The following is a 15,708-nucleotide window of genomic DNA, read 5'->3' as shown; positions in this document are numbered from 1 at the left end:
AGAGGAGTTGTCCAAACGGTAGGTTGTACTAAAGTAGAATATTACCGATTCGTCCTCTACACAACTAGAGCAGTGAAATTCCTCAAACTCCCTTCCAAGAACGATGATCTGTCCTGTCCGTTGTTTTCCCCTTCCTGTACACACAAGGTGACCTTTTCGTTGTCTGCCTGGATGTGCTGGGGAAAAGAGGACCCGGCTGCTGACCCTAGAGAGAGACATCTGTTTTTGAATCCCAGGATGTCTTTCAGAGCAGTGTATGTCCACAGCAGGATGTCCCGTGTTGTCCCTCAGATCACCATATTCCCATGAAGTGACCTCATCACTAATGAACCACCAGTGACCTCTGAGGTATCACTGATTGTACCGCTGTGTCCAGCTATGGTGGCCTTCCTATTTAAACACCACCCAGAGACCAAGAGACTGAGCGGTTCTCACTGACTGGAGGAGGACAGGCATCGCTATGGGGTCTGAAAGAATTTGGCTAGTCTAACCCCTTTCTATGTCATACTTTCTCTGACAAAAACTACAGGTTGTAGTTCGCAGAGCTGCCAGTGTATTGTTTTTATTTTGTTTTTTATTTAACCTTTATTTAACTAGGCAAGTCAGTTAACAAATTATTATTTACAATTTACATTGACATGCATTTCATGTATGTTTGATATGGTTATCCAAATGGGGTTGTAATTGCATTTGATTACATTCATTCAAACCAGAGCTTTTTCCACTGCTATTTGGGTGCTTCCTGGTTGTCTAGTTAAATTTCAGTCTACTTTTATTCAGGCAGTCCATTTGATTCTTCATCTGCTCCTCAGCCTTACAGACAAGTATTAATGTCCCTGCCATCATGAATGCTAAATGGGGCTGTATCTTACAGCTGGTAAGATGCTTTTGATTCCACATTAATCACGTTATAGCAGCTATCTTTATCACTATCAGTGAAGGATTTGTCCAGCCACTGTTTCCTTGGTAACTGTCAGAAAGGGGACTGTATTCAACACTATAGCACAACCCCTAGTTGCAGGTAGCCTAACAGTTAGTGTTGGGCAGGTAACCAAAAGGTGAAAAATCTGTCAATCTGCTGTTGAGCAAGCTACTTAACCCTAATTGCTCCAGTGTTGCCGTCAACATTAGCTGATCCCTGATTATATTATACGATGAATATATGCCATATAATTGATTGATTGAGGGTAGAGAAGGTTTTGGGGGCATGGAGAAAGGATTGTGTCAGTAGTGGAGACCCAGAAGGTCTTGTGGTTTAATGCTAATTGCTCCAGTGTTGCCGTACATTAGCTGATCCCTGCAACCCAGGGTCTCGGGGGAATACAAAAAATCTATATTATACGATGCTAATATATGCGTCATATAATTGATTGATTGAGGGTAGAGAAGGTTTTGCTGGGGCATGGAGAAAGGATTGTGTCAGTAGTGGAGACTCCACAGAAGATGGCAGCTCTTCGTTTGGCTTTCTCTCAAAGCTGTGTGCTGAGAAATCTGGACATGAGCCATGTGGTTTAATTTCGGACACTAATCTGTTTTCATTTCCAATCCCTTTTATTATTAGGATACGATTGGTTTTCCCTTCAGTGACAATTTGTGATCACACATAAGTGACAGTTAACCTGGCATACAGGAAGCAGCGAATAGTATCAATGATAGCCAGCCCAGTACAGGCAAACATGACACACTGTTATCAAAAAACTGCTTTGCATTTCAACAGTCAATCACATTATTCCCCTCTACTCTTGAGGAATTAGTACTGTAATGTCTCTTCACATTAGTCTGGGCTTACTATAAACATCACCTTGGGGCTGTGGGTGGTGTGTTTTTAGTGTGTGTGTATTAGAGAGATATAAGATGGCTGCTGTAATGTACTGTGGAGGGTTACATTCAGCAGCAGGTGAGGGAAGCGCCTGGCTGCTTAATTAACTAAATGGCATGGAAGCTTAGGCTCTAGATTCTCTTCATTCCCTCAACAATAGGACGCACAGAGGCTCTTAGGGATATTGGTTTGTGTGAACTGAACCCAGTCACGTACAATCAGAGACAACTGGAGAGAAAGAGAGGGTAAAGAGAGCTGGAGCCAGAGGAGGAGGTAATGAAAAGGAATCTTGATGTTTCCTCATAAACAAGATGTTGATAGATAGACAAAGAAGAGCTGCTGTCATTACAAACGGACATGATTACAGTTGGACTCTAGCATTTTCCCTGGATGCATCTCCATCTGCTCCAGTTTAATGATGGATGAGGTGTCTTCCTTTGTCCATGTGTGTGTGTGTGTGTGTAACAGGGCGCAGCGGCATACCCAGAGAACGAGGACCAGCAGCAGAGACTGAGGGAGGCGGCTGAGGGGTTGCGCGTGGCCACCAACGCTGCAGCTCAGAACGCCATCAAGAAGAAGCTCATTAACAGGCTAGAGGTCAGTTGGATGAGTCTGAGCTAGGCTGAACGCCATCAAGAAGAAGCTCATTAACAGGCTAGAGGTCAGTTGGATGAGTCTGAGCTAGGCTGGGCAGAGCCATATATGTACAGTATACTATGGGTGGCTCCGCGAGTTTGGTGCTAAGGTGGCGTCCCATTAATGGGTTTGTGAAACTCTGTATATGGCTCTGGGGCTGAGTAAGCAGGCACTTCCACTTGTGTCTCCTCATCATAGATCTTGCTCTACATACACACCACATTGTCAGTCGCATGGAAAACAACAGGCTTTGAGTGAAAGTCTAGAAATAGTATTTTTGATGTGCTGTATTATTTTGGGCTTTAGGTTAACGTGAAGAGGTGATTACATTACCAGAGCTATTATTTCCAACTGTTGATGTAAACCATGCAAGAACTGTTATATACAGTACAGGACATTACTGAGTGTGCTTGGAGAGCTACAGTGTACTCTGGGTACATTCAACTGTTATAGAAACTTCCTTTCCCTTCCTGTTTACATTCTGAGAAGTCATTGTTTTCCTTCAAATGAAAGTAGAGACCATCCAGTATCATTCTTCGATCGTCATGCTACTAGCCACTGAAATGTAAAAGGACCATTTTACATATGACTGTGAAACGCGGAATGAGGGTGAGCTCGGTTTGGTGTTTTGAAAGTGTGTTAAAAAAGTTTCTTAGTATCTAACTACCTTTTTTGAGTTTGGATCCCGAGGCGCAGTTGGCATCAGTTGCTGGGTCTGCTACTCTTTGTCCAGTGATCCTGCCGACCAAGACCGGTTCTGAGCAGCTATTTGGTTTAGCTGCTTGCGAGCTGCCTATCAAGCTAGCTGGGTTTTCTTGAGGGCTTGAACGCAGCCCGTGGCTGGGATCACAGATTGTCCCGGGCTTGTGGCTGTCTAGGTCCCTGCTGTTTGTTGTTTTCAATCTTCCCTGCAACCTGCCCTGTCTGGAACTGCGAGGAGTAACAGCGTAACCTACGTTGCTAGGTACCATGACAAAGACCAAAGCTGGCAGGAGTACTGTTGAGGACAGTGGTGTGTCTCTCTGTCACAGGTGAATGAACAACAACAACAACAACAACAATTCTACATGCTGTTTCAACAATAAGAAAATGGCTTGTAGTGTTTTGTCCAAATACTGGTGGACTCATCTCATAAAAGAATGGACGACCTGACCAGAGAGGTCCAGGACCTGAAGAACAGTTTGCAGTTCTCCCAGGGTCAGCTCGATGAGTTTAAACAGGAGAAGGGCAAGATGACAGCAGTCTGTAATTCATTGAGAGAGGACATCAGTTCTGTGTGTGAATCCATGATAACATTGACGGAGAACAAATTATCTCGAGGGACAATCAAGGCGGAACAACATGGTTGTGGACGTAATTGCAGAATCGCCACATGAGACCTGGATGGAGTCTGAGGACAAAGTGAGGGAAATGATTGCGGAGAAACAGAAGATGGACTCCAAGAAGATTGAGCTGGAGCACGCCCACAGAACTGGAAAGCCCACCACCGGCCCAGGTGACAGGCCCGTAGTGGTCAAGTTCTTGAGGTTTATTGCACACACTGTATATAGACTTTTCTATTGTGTTATTGACTGTACGTTTGTTTATCCCATGTGTAACTCTGTGTCGCACTGCTTAGCTCTATCTTGGCCAGGTCTCAGTTGTAAATGAGAACTTGTTCTCAACTAGCCTAACTTGTTAAATAAAGCAGAAATTTAAAATAAAATTTAAAAAAAGGACAAGGTAGCTGTTGTGGAAAAAGCCGAGAACTTGAGAGGAACGTATACCTTCCTCAATGAGGACTATCCTGAAGCTGTGCACCAGAAGAGGAATGAACTTACCTTGGCCATGAAAGCTGCCAGAGAGTGTGGGGACTTTACTGACATCCGCTATGACAGACTCGTTGTCCACCCTCCCTCCCAAAACCCTGGAAGGGATGAGAGAGCAAAGCCTATGGGTTTGTAGCTTCAACCCCACAGCACACACAGACTCACTTACACACACTGAGTGATTCATAGAATATTTATTTCTTGCAAAGAATAGAATAGGTCGACTTTTGTACTATGGGAGATAGTAGATTGATATAGGCTCGTGCTTTTGCTGTTCGTTAGGCTCATCTTGTTGGCTGACGAAAAGTAAATGTGGACAGTTCTTTCAATATCTCCAATATGTACCTCGGAACTGGATATGACAGAGAGCCGTGTGAGTGAGAGATGCTTCGGGTTGTGTTGCACACTCAGTGAGAAGGGCACAACGAAGCACTGCAAACGGCATGGGGTTTTTAGGGTGCATTACAGCCACAAAGGTGATGCCACTGAAATTCGAGGCATTATCAAGTGCTTGTCAAATTGTGAATGAGAGACTATTGGCGTGTGTACAGCCTGTGCAAAAACAAAGCCGAGCTCATGCCTTTCGAGAGTTTTCAAATCATCATTAGTCTCATCATGCAGCCTTGTAATGTATTAAAAATCAAAAGATAAACATAGCCCACTGTCGAGGCAGTGATTCTATTACGCATATCGGAGTACCTATTTATTTTGTTAACCACTCAACACAGAAAAGTGTGTGTGCGTATGTGCTCACTCCCTCAAATGAATCGTTTTGGAGAAAATATTTATTTTATTCAGCTTTGTTCAATTGTATTCTTCATACTATAAAATAATGTAAAATAATGCCACAGAATTATAATCAAATCGTATCTGCTAAATTAAGTAGTGTAGCCCACAGCCATTTGACATAGCCACATCAGGACCTAACATAAGGACAACTCAGAGTATGCTATTCTTTTCTTCTGAAATAGACTAATTTTCTTATCATGCTTCTTTAGACCTGTCTAAAATAAATCATGGATTTATTGTGAAGGGGGAAGCTATATTACATCGATTTATTGGACTTTTTAAAATGGTTTGTAGGCTATATGTGAAAGCCAGGAGATGCTAAATGTGTTTGTTAATTCAAATCAAATCAAATTTATTTGTCACATACACATGGTTAGCAGATGTTAATGCGAGTGTAGCGAAATGCTTGTGCATCTAGTTCCGACAATGCAGTAATAACCAACAAGTAATCTAACTAACAATTCCTAAACTACTGTCTTATACACAGTGTAAGGGGATAAAGAATATGTACAATAAGGATATATGAATGAGTGATGGTACAGAGCAGCATAGGCAAGATACAGTAGATGGTATCGAGTACAGTATATACATATGAGATGAGTATGTAAACAAAGTGGCATAGTTACATTTACATTTACATTTAAATCATTTAAAGTGGCTAGTGATACATGTATTACATAAGGATGCAGTCGATGATATAGAGTACAGTATATACGTATGCATATGAGATGAATAATGTAGGGTAAGTAACATTATATAAGGTAGCATTGTTTAAAGTGGCTAGTGATATATTTACATCATTTCCCATCAATTCCCATTATTAAAGTGGCTGGAGTTGAGTCAGTGTCAGTGTGTTGGCAGCAGCCACTCAATGTTAGTGGTGTTAGTGGGGTGTTCCCTCTGCTGTTTCCTGAAGTCCACAATCATCTCCTTAGTTTTGTTGACGTTGAGTGTGAGGTTATTTTCCTGACACCACACTCCGAGGGCCCTCACCTCCTCCCTGTAGGCCGTCTCGTCGTTGTTGGTAATCAAGCCTACCACTGTTGTGTCGTCCGCAAACTTGATGATTGAGTTGGAGGCGTGCGTGGCCACGCAGTCGTGGGTGAACAGGGAGTACAGGAGAGGGCTCAGAACGCACCCTTGTGGGGCCCCAGTGTTGAGGATCAGCGGGGAGGAGATGTTGTTACCTACCCTCACCACCTGGGGGCGGCCCGTCAGGAAGTCCAGTACCCAGTTGCACAGGGCGGGGTCGAGACCCAGGGTCTCGAGCTTGATGACGAGCTTGGAGGGTACTATGGTGTTGAATGCCGAGCTGTAGTCGATGAACAGCATTCTCACATAGGTATTCCTCCTGTCCAGATGGGTTAATTAATGGTCAGTTACCGTGAGACCGGCAGTTATTTGCTTGACAGTCACCGGCTGATGAAATTTTGTGACCGCCACAGCCCTAAACAAGATTGTCCATGTATCGATCACATAAAGCGGCCTTTACTGGTTCTAATAGCAGACCTATCAACTTGCTGCCAGCTCTTAGCAAACTGTTGGAAAAAATGGTTTGACCAAATACAGTGCTATTTATTTATAAACAAATTAACAACAGACTTTCAGCATGCTTATAGAGAAGGGCATTCAACATGTACTGCACTGACACAAATGACTGATGATTGTTTTATAAGAAGATTGTGGGAGCGGTACTGTTAGATTTCAGTGCAGCCTTTGATAGTATTGACCATAACCTGTTGCAGATAACGTGTGTTGTGGCTTTTCAATCTCTGCCTTATCGTGGATTCAGAGCTATCTAATAGAATTCAAAGGGTTTTATTTAATGGAAGCTTCTCTGTCAAACATGTCAAGTGTGGTGTACCGCAGGGCAGCTCTCTAGGCCCTCTACTCTTTTATATTTTTACCAATGACCTGCCACTGGCATTAAACAAAGCATATTTGTCCATGTATGCTGATGATTCAACCATATACACATCAGCAACCACAGCTAATTAAGTCACTGAAACCCTTAACAAAGAGTTGCAGTCTGTTTTCTAATCGGTGGTCCTAAAGCTAAGAGCATTGTATTTGGTACAAATCATTCCCTAAGTTCTAGACCTCAGCTGAATCTGGTAATGAATGGTGTGGTTGTTTAACAAGTTGAGGAGACTAAATTACTTGGTGTTACCTTAGATTGTAAACAGTCATGGTCAAAACATAGATTCAATGGTTGTAAAGATGGAGAGAGGTCTGTCCGTAATAAAGAGAAAGGGAGAGGTCTGTCCGTAATAAAGAGAAGGGGAGAGGTCTGTCCGTAATAAAGAGAAGGGGAGAGGTCTGTCCGTAATAAAGAGAAGGGGAGAGGTCTGTCCGTAATAAAGAGAAGGGGAGAGGTCTGTCCGTAATAAAGAGAAGGGGAGAGGTCTGTCCGTAATAAAGAGAAGGAGGGGAGGTCTGAGGAAGGGGAGAGGTCTGTCCGTAATAAGAGAAGGGGAGAGGTCTGTCCGTAATAAAGAGAAGGGGAGAGGTCTGTCCGTAATAAAGAGAAGGGGAGAGGTCTGTCCGTAATAAAGAGAAGGGGAGAGGTCTGTCCGTAATAAAGAGAAGGGGAGAGGTCTGTCCGTAATAAAGAGAAGGGGAGAGGTCTGTCCGTAATAAAGAGAAGGGGAGAGGTGGCTAAGAGTTGAGGAGAGACTAATTGCATTACTTCTTTTTATAAGAGACGTGTTGAAAATCCCAAATGGTTTGCATGGTCAACTTACACAGAACTCTGACACACACACTTACCCCACTAGACATGCCACCATGGGTCTTTTCAGTTCCCAAATCCAGATCCGATTCAAGAAAGCGTACAGTATTATATAGAGCCATTATTGTATGGAACTGCGTTCCAACTCATACTGCTCAAATGAACAGCAAACCTGGTTTCAAAAAAACAATAAAGCAACACCTTCCCTATTTGACCTAGATAGTTTGTGCGTGTATGTCTTGATATGGAGGCAACGTGTGCCTTTTTTAAGTTGAAGTTTTGTCCTTGAGCTGTTCTTGTCTGTTAATGTTCTGTATTGTTTATGTTTTGAGTGGGTCAGAGGCTCCCACAACAGCTAATGGGGATCCTAATAAAATACCAAATCAGGAGATTGTTTGAACCCTACTGCCCGACATTAAAGATGGCACGACAAATATTTGACCTCTGACCTGAGGAACCCTGGAGACTGTCTGCCTCCCAAATGGCACTCTATTCCCTTTAGTACGGTTCATTTGACCATGGGCCTCCTGGTAAAAATAAGTGCACTATAAAGGGAATGGGGTGCCATTTGAGAGGCATCTTGTGTGTGTTTTGATTCGTCGAGGCAGTGATTCTAAACATGCCTGGCGTGTGTGACATTCCAACAGAATGCCGCCAAGCAAGCTGCAGCTGCAGCCACCCAGACCATCGCTGCCTCCCAGAATGCAGCAGCCTCCAACAAGAACACTGCCGCTCACCAGCAATTGGTGCAGAGCTGCAAGGTACTGGGGATAAGTCTCTTAATGCCAGGGGACATTGCCAGTTGCTTGCATTGAACACTTTCTATGCCTAATGTAGTTATGCAGTAGGTGCTACAGCTATATAGGTGCTACAGCTATATAGAAACTGTGGTTGAATACTGTATGTGTGTTGACTGTTTATGTATGTGTGTGGCTCACTAGGCCATGGCAGACCACATTCCCCAGCTGGTCCAGGGAGTAAGGGGCAGCCAGGCCCAGCCTGAAGACCTCACTACCCAGCTAGCCCTCATCATCACCAGTCAGAACTTCCTACAGGTACTCCACCAGTGCCAGTCTGGCTCCTAATCTCTCCACATATTGAATGAAGGGATCTCAATATATTGTACAGTGCTGATATATGTGTATGTGTGTGTGTGCTTGAAAGCTTCTAAAGATATATTATTGATGATGGTGATGATGTCTAATACTTGGGCAAGGCTGGGTTTTGTAGTCATAATAGATTAAAATAAAGACATATATTCTCTGGTACAAAACATCTTCTTGGGATGAATTTGACATTTCTCTGTTGACATTTGACATTCCTGTTTCTGTCATGACAGCCTGGCAGTAAGATGGTGACATCAGCGAAGTCGTCTGTTCCCACGGTGATGGACCAGGCCGCTGCTATGCAGCTGGGTCAGTGTGCCAAAAATCTGGCCACCAGCCTGGCAGAGCTCAGAACCGTAGCACAGAAGGTACATCACACACACACACACTTAAGTCATACCTGTCGCTCACCTCTGTCACTTTGTGAGGGTACCTATCCCCTGTTAGGGCGAGCCAGCTTCTGATAGACTAGGGCAATAAATACCAGCTCAGATGGGATAAAAACTGTCAGTCTAGAATGACTAATTCAATGGTCTGCTCTCTCCTTGTGCTCTTTAGGCCCACGAAGCCTGCGGCCCCATGGAGATCCACTCAGCTCTCACAGCCGTCCAGACTCTGAAGACTGAGCTCCAAGACGCCAAGATGGCTGCCATAGACATGCAGCTGAAACCACTACCTGGAGAATCGGTCAGGGAAATCTGATTCATTGAATTAATCAACGACTCTCATTACTTCTAGTGATTTACTCTTTCATCCATTGCTGAGTCTGTTTGTCTGGGTGTCTGATGTACTGTGTACTGTTCTCTCTGCAGATGGAGAAGTGTGCTCAGGACCTGGGCAGCACCTCCAAGTCTGTGGGATCCTCCATGGCTCAGCTGCTCACCTGTGCTGCACAGGGCAATGAACACTACACAGGTACTGTACTATTGCCCTGGGGCTCCCATTCTAATTAGAGCAATACCGCTAAATAACAAACTCCATAGCCCCACCAGGAAGTGTCTATAATAGTATATTTCACTTTTGACTACATATTTTACTGTTACTACTGAAAGCTTCAACATATTTTGATGCTTCAAGGTCAATAGTAGATTCAACCTTTACTCTCTGGAAAGTAGCACAAAGACTAAAGCAGAAGAAATCCTTCCCCTACTTCAATAGATGTGACATTCCTTCAGTAATCTTGTCTAGATTAATGGGGTAATGCAAGCTGATTCAATTTACTAGATTCCTCCCCAATGTGTTGTGTTGAAGCTGAAATGTTGCATTCCCTTGTTGAGGCAGTCATAGTTTAGACCTTATGAAACTAAACCAGAGGCTCTTGCTAACTGGTATAGCACACTGTCAACATGAGAGGGCTATGGATATCGGAGGTCATAAAATGCATTTATTAAGGCTTAATTCAATCTTATGAATGTATGTGGATGTTTGACACATCTGAATGCAAACAGTCCTTTTCATTTAATACATTTGCCACATGCTTGGTAACAACAGGTGTAGACTGACAGTAAAATGTTTACTATGGACCCTTCCCAACAATGCAGAGAGAAAAATATAGAAAAAAATAAGAACACAAGGAATAAATACACAATGAGTAATGATAACATGGCATTATACACGGGTACCAGTACCGAGTTAATGTACAGAGGTACGAGTTGGTGCAAAGAGGGTCAATGCAGATAGTCTGGGTAGCTATTTTGTTAACTATTTAGTAGTCTAATGGCTTGGGAGTAGAAGCTGTTCGGGGTCCTGTTGGTTCCAGACTTGGTGCATCGGTACCGCTTGCCGCGCGGCAGTGGAGAGAGAGCTTGCTGCGCGGCAGTGGAGAGAGAGCTTGCCGCGCGGCAGTGGAGAGAGAGCTTGCCGCGCGGCAGTGGAGAGAGAGCTTGCCGCGCGGCAGTGGAGAGAGCTTGCCGCGCGGCAGTGGAGAGAGAGCTTGCCGCGCGGCAGTGGAGAGAGAGCTACTTCCTTAATAACTCTTCTTTATTTGTAGCATTCCAAACCCTACTCACCATTTGTATATTTTCCTCCAGGGTTAGCAGCCAGAGAGACAGCCCAGGCCCTGAAGACTCTAGCCCAGGCAGCGCGGGGCGTGGCAGCCTCTACCACCAACCCTCAGACAGCGGCGTCCATGTTGGATTCAGCCTGTGATGTTATGGAAGGCTCGGCCATGCTAATCAATGAGGCCAAGCAGGCCCTGGTCTCTCCCGGTGACTCAGAGAGCCAGCAGAGGCTAGCCCAGGTGAGTGTGGGACTTCAGTACAATAACGTGCAGAGCCATATAGGGATGAAGCTTCTGTACAGTCGTGGCCAACATTTTTGAGAATGACACAAATATTAATTTCCACAACGTTTGCTGCTTCAGTATCTAGGTATTTTTGTCAGATGTTACAATGGAATACTGAATTATAATTACAAGCATTTCATAACTGCCAAAGACTTTTATTGATAATTACATGAAGTTGATGCAAAGAGTCAATATTTGCAGTGTTGGCCCTTCTTTTTCAAGACCTCTGCAATCTGCCCTGGCATGTTGTCAATTAACTTCTGGGCCACATTGTGACTGATGGCAGCCCATCTTGCATAATCAATGCTTGGAGTTTGTCAGAATTTGTGGGGTTTTGTTTGTCCACCCGCCTCTTGAGGATTGACCACAAGTTCTCAATGGGATCAAGGTCTGGGGAGTTTCCTGGCCATGGACCCAAAATTGATGTTTTGTTCCCCGAGCCACTTAGTTATCACTTTTGCCTCATGGCAAGGTGCTCCATCATGCTTAGAAAGGCATTGTTTGTCACCAAACTGTTCCTGGATGGTTGGGAGAAGTTGCTCTCAGAGGATGTGTTGGTACCATTCTTTATTCATGGCTCCCTTGGCTGAGAAGCAACTCCACACATGTCTCAGGATGTTTTACTGTTAGCATGACACAGGACTGATGGTAGTGCTCACTTTGTCTTCTCTGGACAAGCTTTATTCCGGATGCCCCAAACAATCAGGAAGGCCATCCTCAAAGTCTTTTGCCTCACTGTGCGTGCAGATGCACTCACATCTTGCCTGCTGCCATTCCTGAGCAAGCTCTGTACTGGTGGTGCCCCGATCCTGCAGCTGAATCAACTTTAGGAGACTGTCCTGGCGCTTGCTGGACTTTCTTGGGCGCCCTGAAGCCGCCTTCACAGCAATTGAACCGCTCTCCTTGAAGTTCTTGATGATCCAATAAATGGTTGATTTAGGTGCAATCTTACTGGCAGAAATATCCTTGCCTGTGAAGCCCTTTTAGTGCAAAGCAATGATGACGGCACTTGTTTCCTTGCAGGTAACCATGATTGACAGAGGAAAAACAATGATTCCAAGCACCACCCTCCTTTTGAAGCTTCCAGTCTGTTATTCGAACTCAATCAGCATGACAGAGTGATCTCCAGCCTTGTCCTCGTCAACACTCACACCTGTGTTAATGAGAGAATCACTGACATAATGTCAGCTGGTCCTTTTGTGGCAGAGCTGAAATGCAGTGGAAATGTTTTTTGGGGGATTCAGTTCATTTGCATGGCAAAGAGGGACTTTGCAATTAATTGCGATTCATCTGATCACTCTTCATAATATTCTGGAGTATATGCAAATTGCCATCATACAAACTGAGGCAGCAGACTTTGTGAAAATTAATATTTGTGTCATTCTCAAAACTTTTGGCCACGACTGAATATCTCGTTAAAAGGCTCTGCTATGTGTATGGACAGTTTAAGTCAGAAGTTTACATACACTTAGGTTGGAGTCATTAAAACTAGTTTTTCAACCACTCCACACATTTCTTGTTCACAAACTATAGTTTTGATAAGTCGTTTAGGACATCTACTTTGTGCATGATACAAGTAATCTTCCCAACAATTGTTTACAGACAGATTCTTTCACTTATATTTCACTGTATCACAATTCCAGTGGGTCAGAAGTTTAATTACACTAAGTTGACTGTGCCTTTAAACAGCTTGGAAAATTCCAGAAAAAGATTTCATGGCTTTAGAAGCTTCTGATGGGCTAATTGACATCATTTGAGTCAATTGGAGGTGTACCTGTGGATGTATTTCAAGGCCTACCACCAAACTCGGTGCCTCTTTGCTTGACATCATGGGAAAATCAAAAGAAATCAGCCAAGACCTCAGAAAATAATTTGTAGACCTTGACAAGTCCAGTTCATCCTTGGGAGCAATTTCCAAACGCCTGAAGGTATCACGTTCATCTGTACAAACAATAGTACACAAGTATAAACACCATGGGACCACGCAGCCATCATACTGCTCAAGAAGGAGAAGCATTCTGTCTCCTAGAGATGAATGTACTTTGGTGCAAAAAGTGCAAATCAATCCCAGAACAACAGCAAGAATCTTGTTAAGATGCTGGAGGAAACGGGTACAAAAATCCACAGTAAATCGAGTCCTATATCAACATAACCTGAAAAACCGCTCAGCAAGGAAGAAGCCACAAAGATCGTACTTTTTGGAGAAATGTCCTTTGGTCTGATGGAACAAAAATAGAACTGTTTTGCCATAATGACCATCGTTATGTTTGGAGGGAAAAGGGGGAAGCTTGCAAGCTGAAGAACACCATCCCAACCGTGGGGCACAGGAGTGGCTGCATCATGTTGTGCGGGTGCTTTGCTGCAGGAGGGACTGGTGCACTTCACAAAATAAGGTGGATATATTGAAGCAACATCTCAAGATATCAGTCAGGAAGTTAAAGCTTGGACGTAAATGGGTCTTCCAAGTGGACAATGACCCCAAGCATACTAACAAAGTTGTGGCAACATGGCTAAAGAACAACAAAGTCAAGGTATTGGAGTGGCCATCACAAAGCCCCGACCTCAATCACATAGAAAATTTGTGGGCAGAACTGAAAAAGTGTGTGTGAGCAAGGACGCCTACAAACGTAACTCAGTCACACGAGCTCTGTCAGGAGGAATGGGCCAAAATTTACCCAACTTATTGTGGGAAGCTTGTGGAAGGCTACCCAAAATGTTTGACCCAAGTTAAACAATTTAAAGGCAATGCTACCAAATACTAATTGAGTGTGTTAACTTCTGACCCACTGGGAATGTGATGGAAGAAATGAAAGCTGAAATAAATCATTATTTATTATTTTCTCATTCTTAAAATAAAGTGGTGATTCTAACTGACCTAAGACAGGGAATTATTACTGGGATTAAATGTCAGGAATTGTGAAAAACTGAGTTTAAATGTATTTGGCTAAGGTGTTTATTAACTTCTGACTTCAACTGTATATGGCTCTGCTAACATCCATATTTTCCATCTGTTCAGTATAATTGTCCTCTGTCTGAATGGAGTTGGCTGTGGCTGGTGCTCTTAGACAACCAAAGGGCTACTAGAGTTTTAATATCACCACTTTTATTCAGAAAGTCTTGGCTTGTGTTACACTGAAGGTAAAGTGAGAGGCAACTATTTTTATTGTAGAGCTTCCACAGATCACCTCTCACAACTTCAGTATCTGGTTGTAAAATAAATAACTTTTTGTAGACAAATAATAGTTCACATTTTATCAGCCCAGCTGAACATAACACTGATCACCTGTCAAACACAGTGAGGTGTTCATCCTCCGCCTGCTGTAGCAGGAGATTCACAGCTTTAAGCACACATCAATTATTAATGCCTGGTCCTCCCCCTATAACCTTCCCACCAGATGAATAAATGATGCATCTATAGATGCTACTGCAGATAAAGGGACAGACGGGACATAGTATTGTGGTGTTTGTTCTGTTCCTTTGCAAATGAGAGAGAAATAGGACCCATTTTACATGGTGTTGAAGATCCCTTTGGTTTTGAATGGAATCCAATGAAAGTCCTTGAATTCCTCTTTGGATGATGATCTCTTTCAAATCTTACCAAATAAAAGGCTTCAATTGTGTCTCTTATCTTTTCAGGTCGTCCTAGTTGTGCATTCAGTAATCCTTTCAGCAGCACGACTCCCGTTCTGTTGCTCGGCCCCACAGGGACACAGACATATTGGTTGGCATATGTTCTGTTGGAAACAGAAGTGCAAATTAGGAACATCAATTACTCCGCTATGCTTCTTGGCTCATTAGCATTTTAAGATTGTGATTGCAGCTCAGAAATATCACTACTGTGGAAAACAACTCAGTTCACGCATGAATGATCACATTTGACACACACGCAGGCTCGCTCACAAACACACACATGCACACCTGTGCTCACACACACCTGTTCTCTCTGCTTCAGGTGGCCAAGGCTGTGTCCCACTCTCTTAATAACTGTGTCAACTGCCTGCCTGGCCAGAAGGATGTGGACATGGCCCTCAGGAGCATTGGAGAGGCTAGCAAGAAACTGCTGGGAGAAACGGTAAGTTCTACACTTCCTTAAGTAAAGGTTACTTTATTGAAAAAACATTCACATAAAGCCACCCCAGAGTTAATCACCCGTTTATTGATTTAAAACTGCCGCTAGGTCAAACACTTATCAAATGTTTTTAAACCAAACTTACATTTATTGCACCACAACCTAAACACTGACTCACTATGGCTGTCTTTGTTGTCTCTCTTATCTTTCTCTCTCTCTCTGTAGCTCCCTCCATCCACCAGGTCGTTCCAGGAGGCCCAGAGCGAGCTGAACCAGACCGCAGCAGATCTGAACCAATCAGCAGGAGACGTGGTCCACGCCTCCCGCGGCTCCAGCACCCAGCTCGCAGACGCATCTGGGAAGTTTAGCGAAGACTTTGATGAGTTCTTGGACGCTGGCATTGAGATGGCTGGGCACACTCAGGTGCAGTCACAGTGGTCTGTCTGTGTGGTACTTAACCAGCGCA

General features: G+C 43.7%; 1 protein-coding gene across 2 annotated transcripts in view; it reads left to right on the top strand.

Moving 5' to 3' along the window:
* Positions 1-15,708, top strand: part of LOC135556954 (talin-2-like) — a 134,870-nt gene that overhangs the window by 75,117 nt on the left and 44,045 nt on the right. For both annotated transcript variants that reach the window (XM_064990339.1, XM_064990340.1), the window contains 9 exons: positions 2,288-2,416; positions 8,431-8,544; positions 8,725-8,838; positions 9,123-9,257; positions 9,448-9,576; positions 9,702-9,804; positions 10,920-11,128; positions 15,126-15,245; positions 15,468-15,665. In XM_064990339.1, coding sequence (XP_064846411.1) covers positions 2,288-2,416; positions 8,431-8,544; positions 8,725-8,838; positions 9,123-9,257; positions 9,448-9,576; positions 9,702-9,804; positions 10,920-11,128; positions 15,126-15,245; positions 15,468-15,665 — 1,251 coding nt within the window. The remainder of the gene's footprint in view (positions 1-2,287; positions 2,417-8,430; positions 8,545-8,724; positions 8,839-9,122; positions 9,258-9,447; positions 9,577-9,701; positions 9,805-10,919; positions 11,129-15,125; positions 15,246-15,467; positions 15,666-15,708) is intronic.

This window comes from Oncorhynchus masou, chromosome 2 (assembly GCF_036934945.1).
Source record: "Oncorhynchus masou masou isolate Uvic2021 chromosome 2, UVic_Omas_1.1, whole genome shotgun sequence".
Taxonomy (NCBI): domain Eukaryota; kingdom Metazoa; phylum Chordata; class Actinopteri; order Salmoniformes; family Salmonidae; genus Oncorhynchus; species Oncorhynchus masou.
Note: the sequence above shows the minus strand (reverse complement) of the source record. Positions and strands in the feature narration are given on the sequence as shown.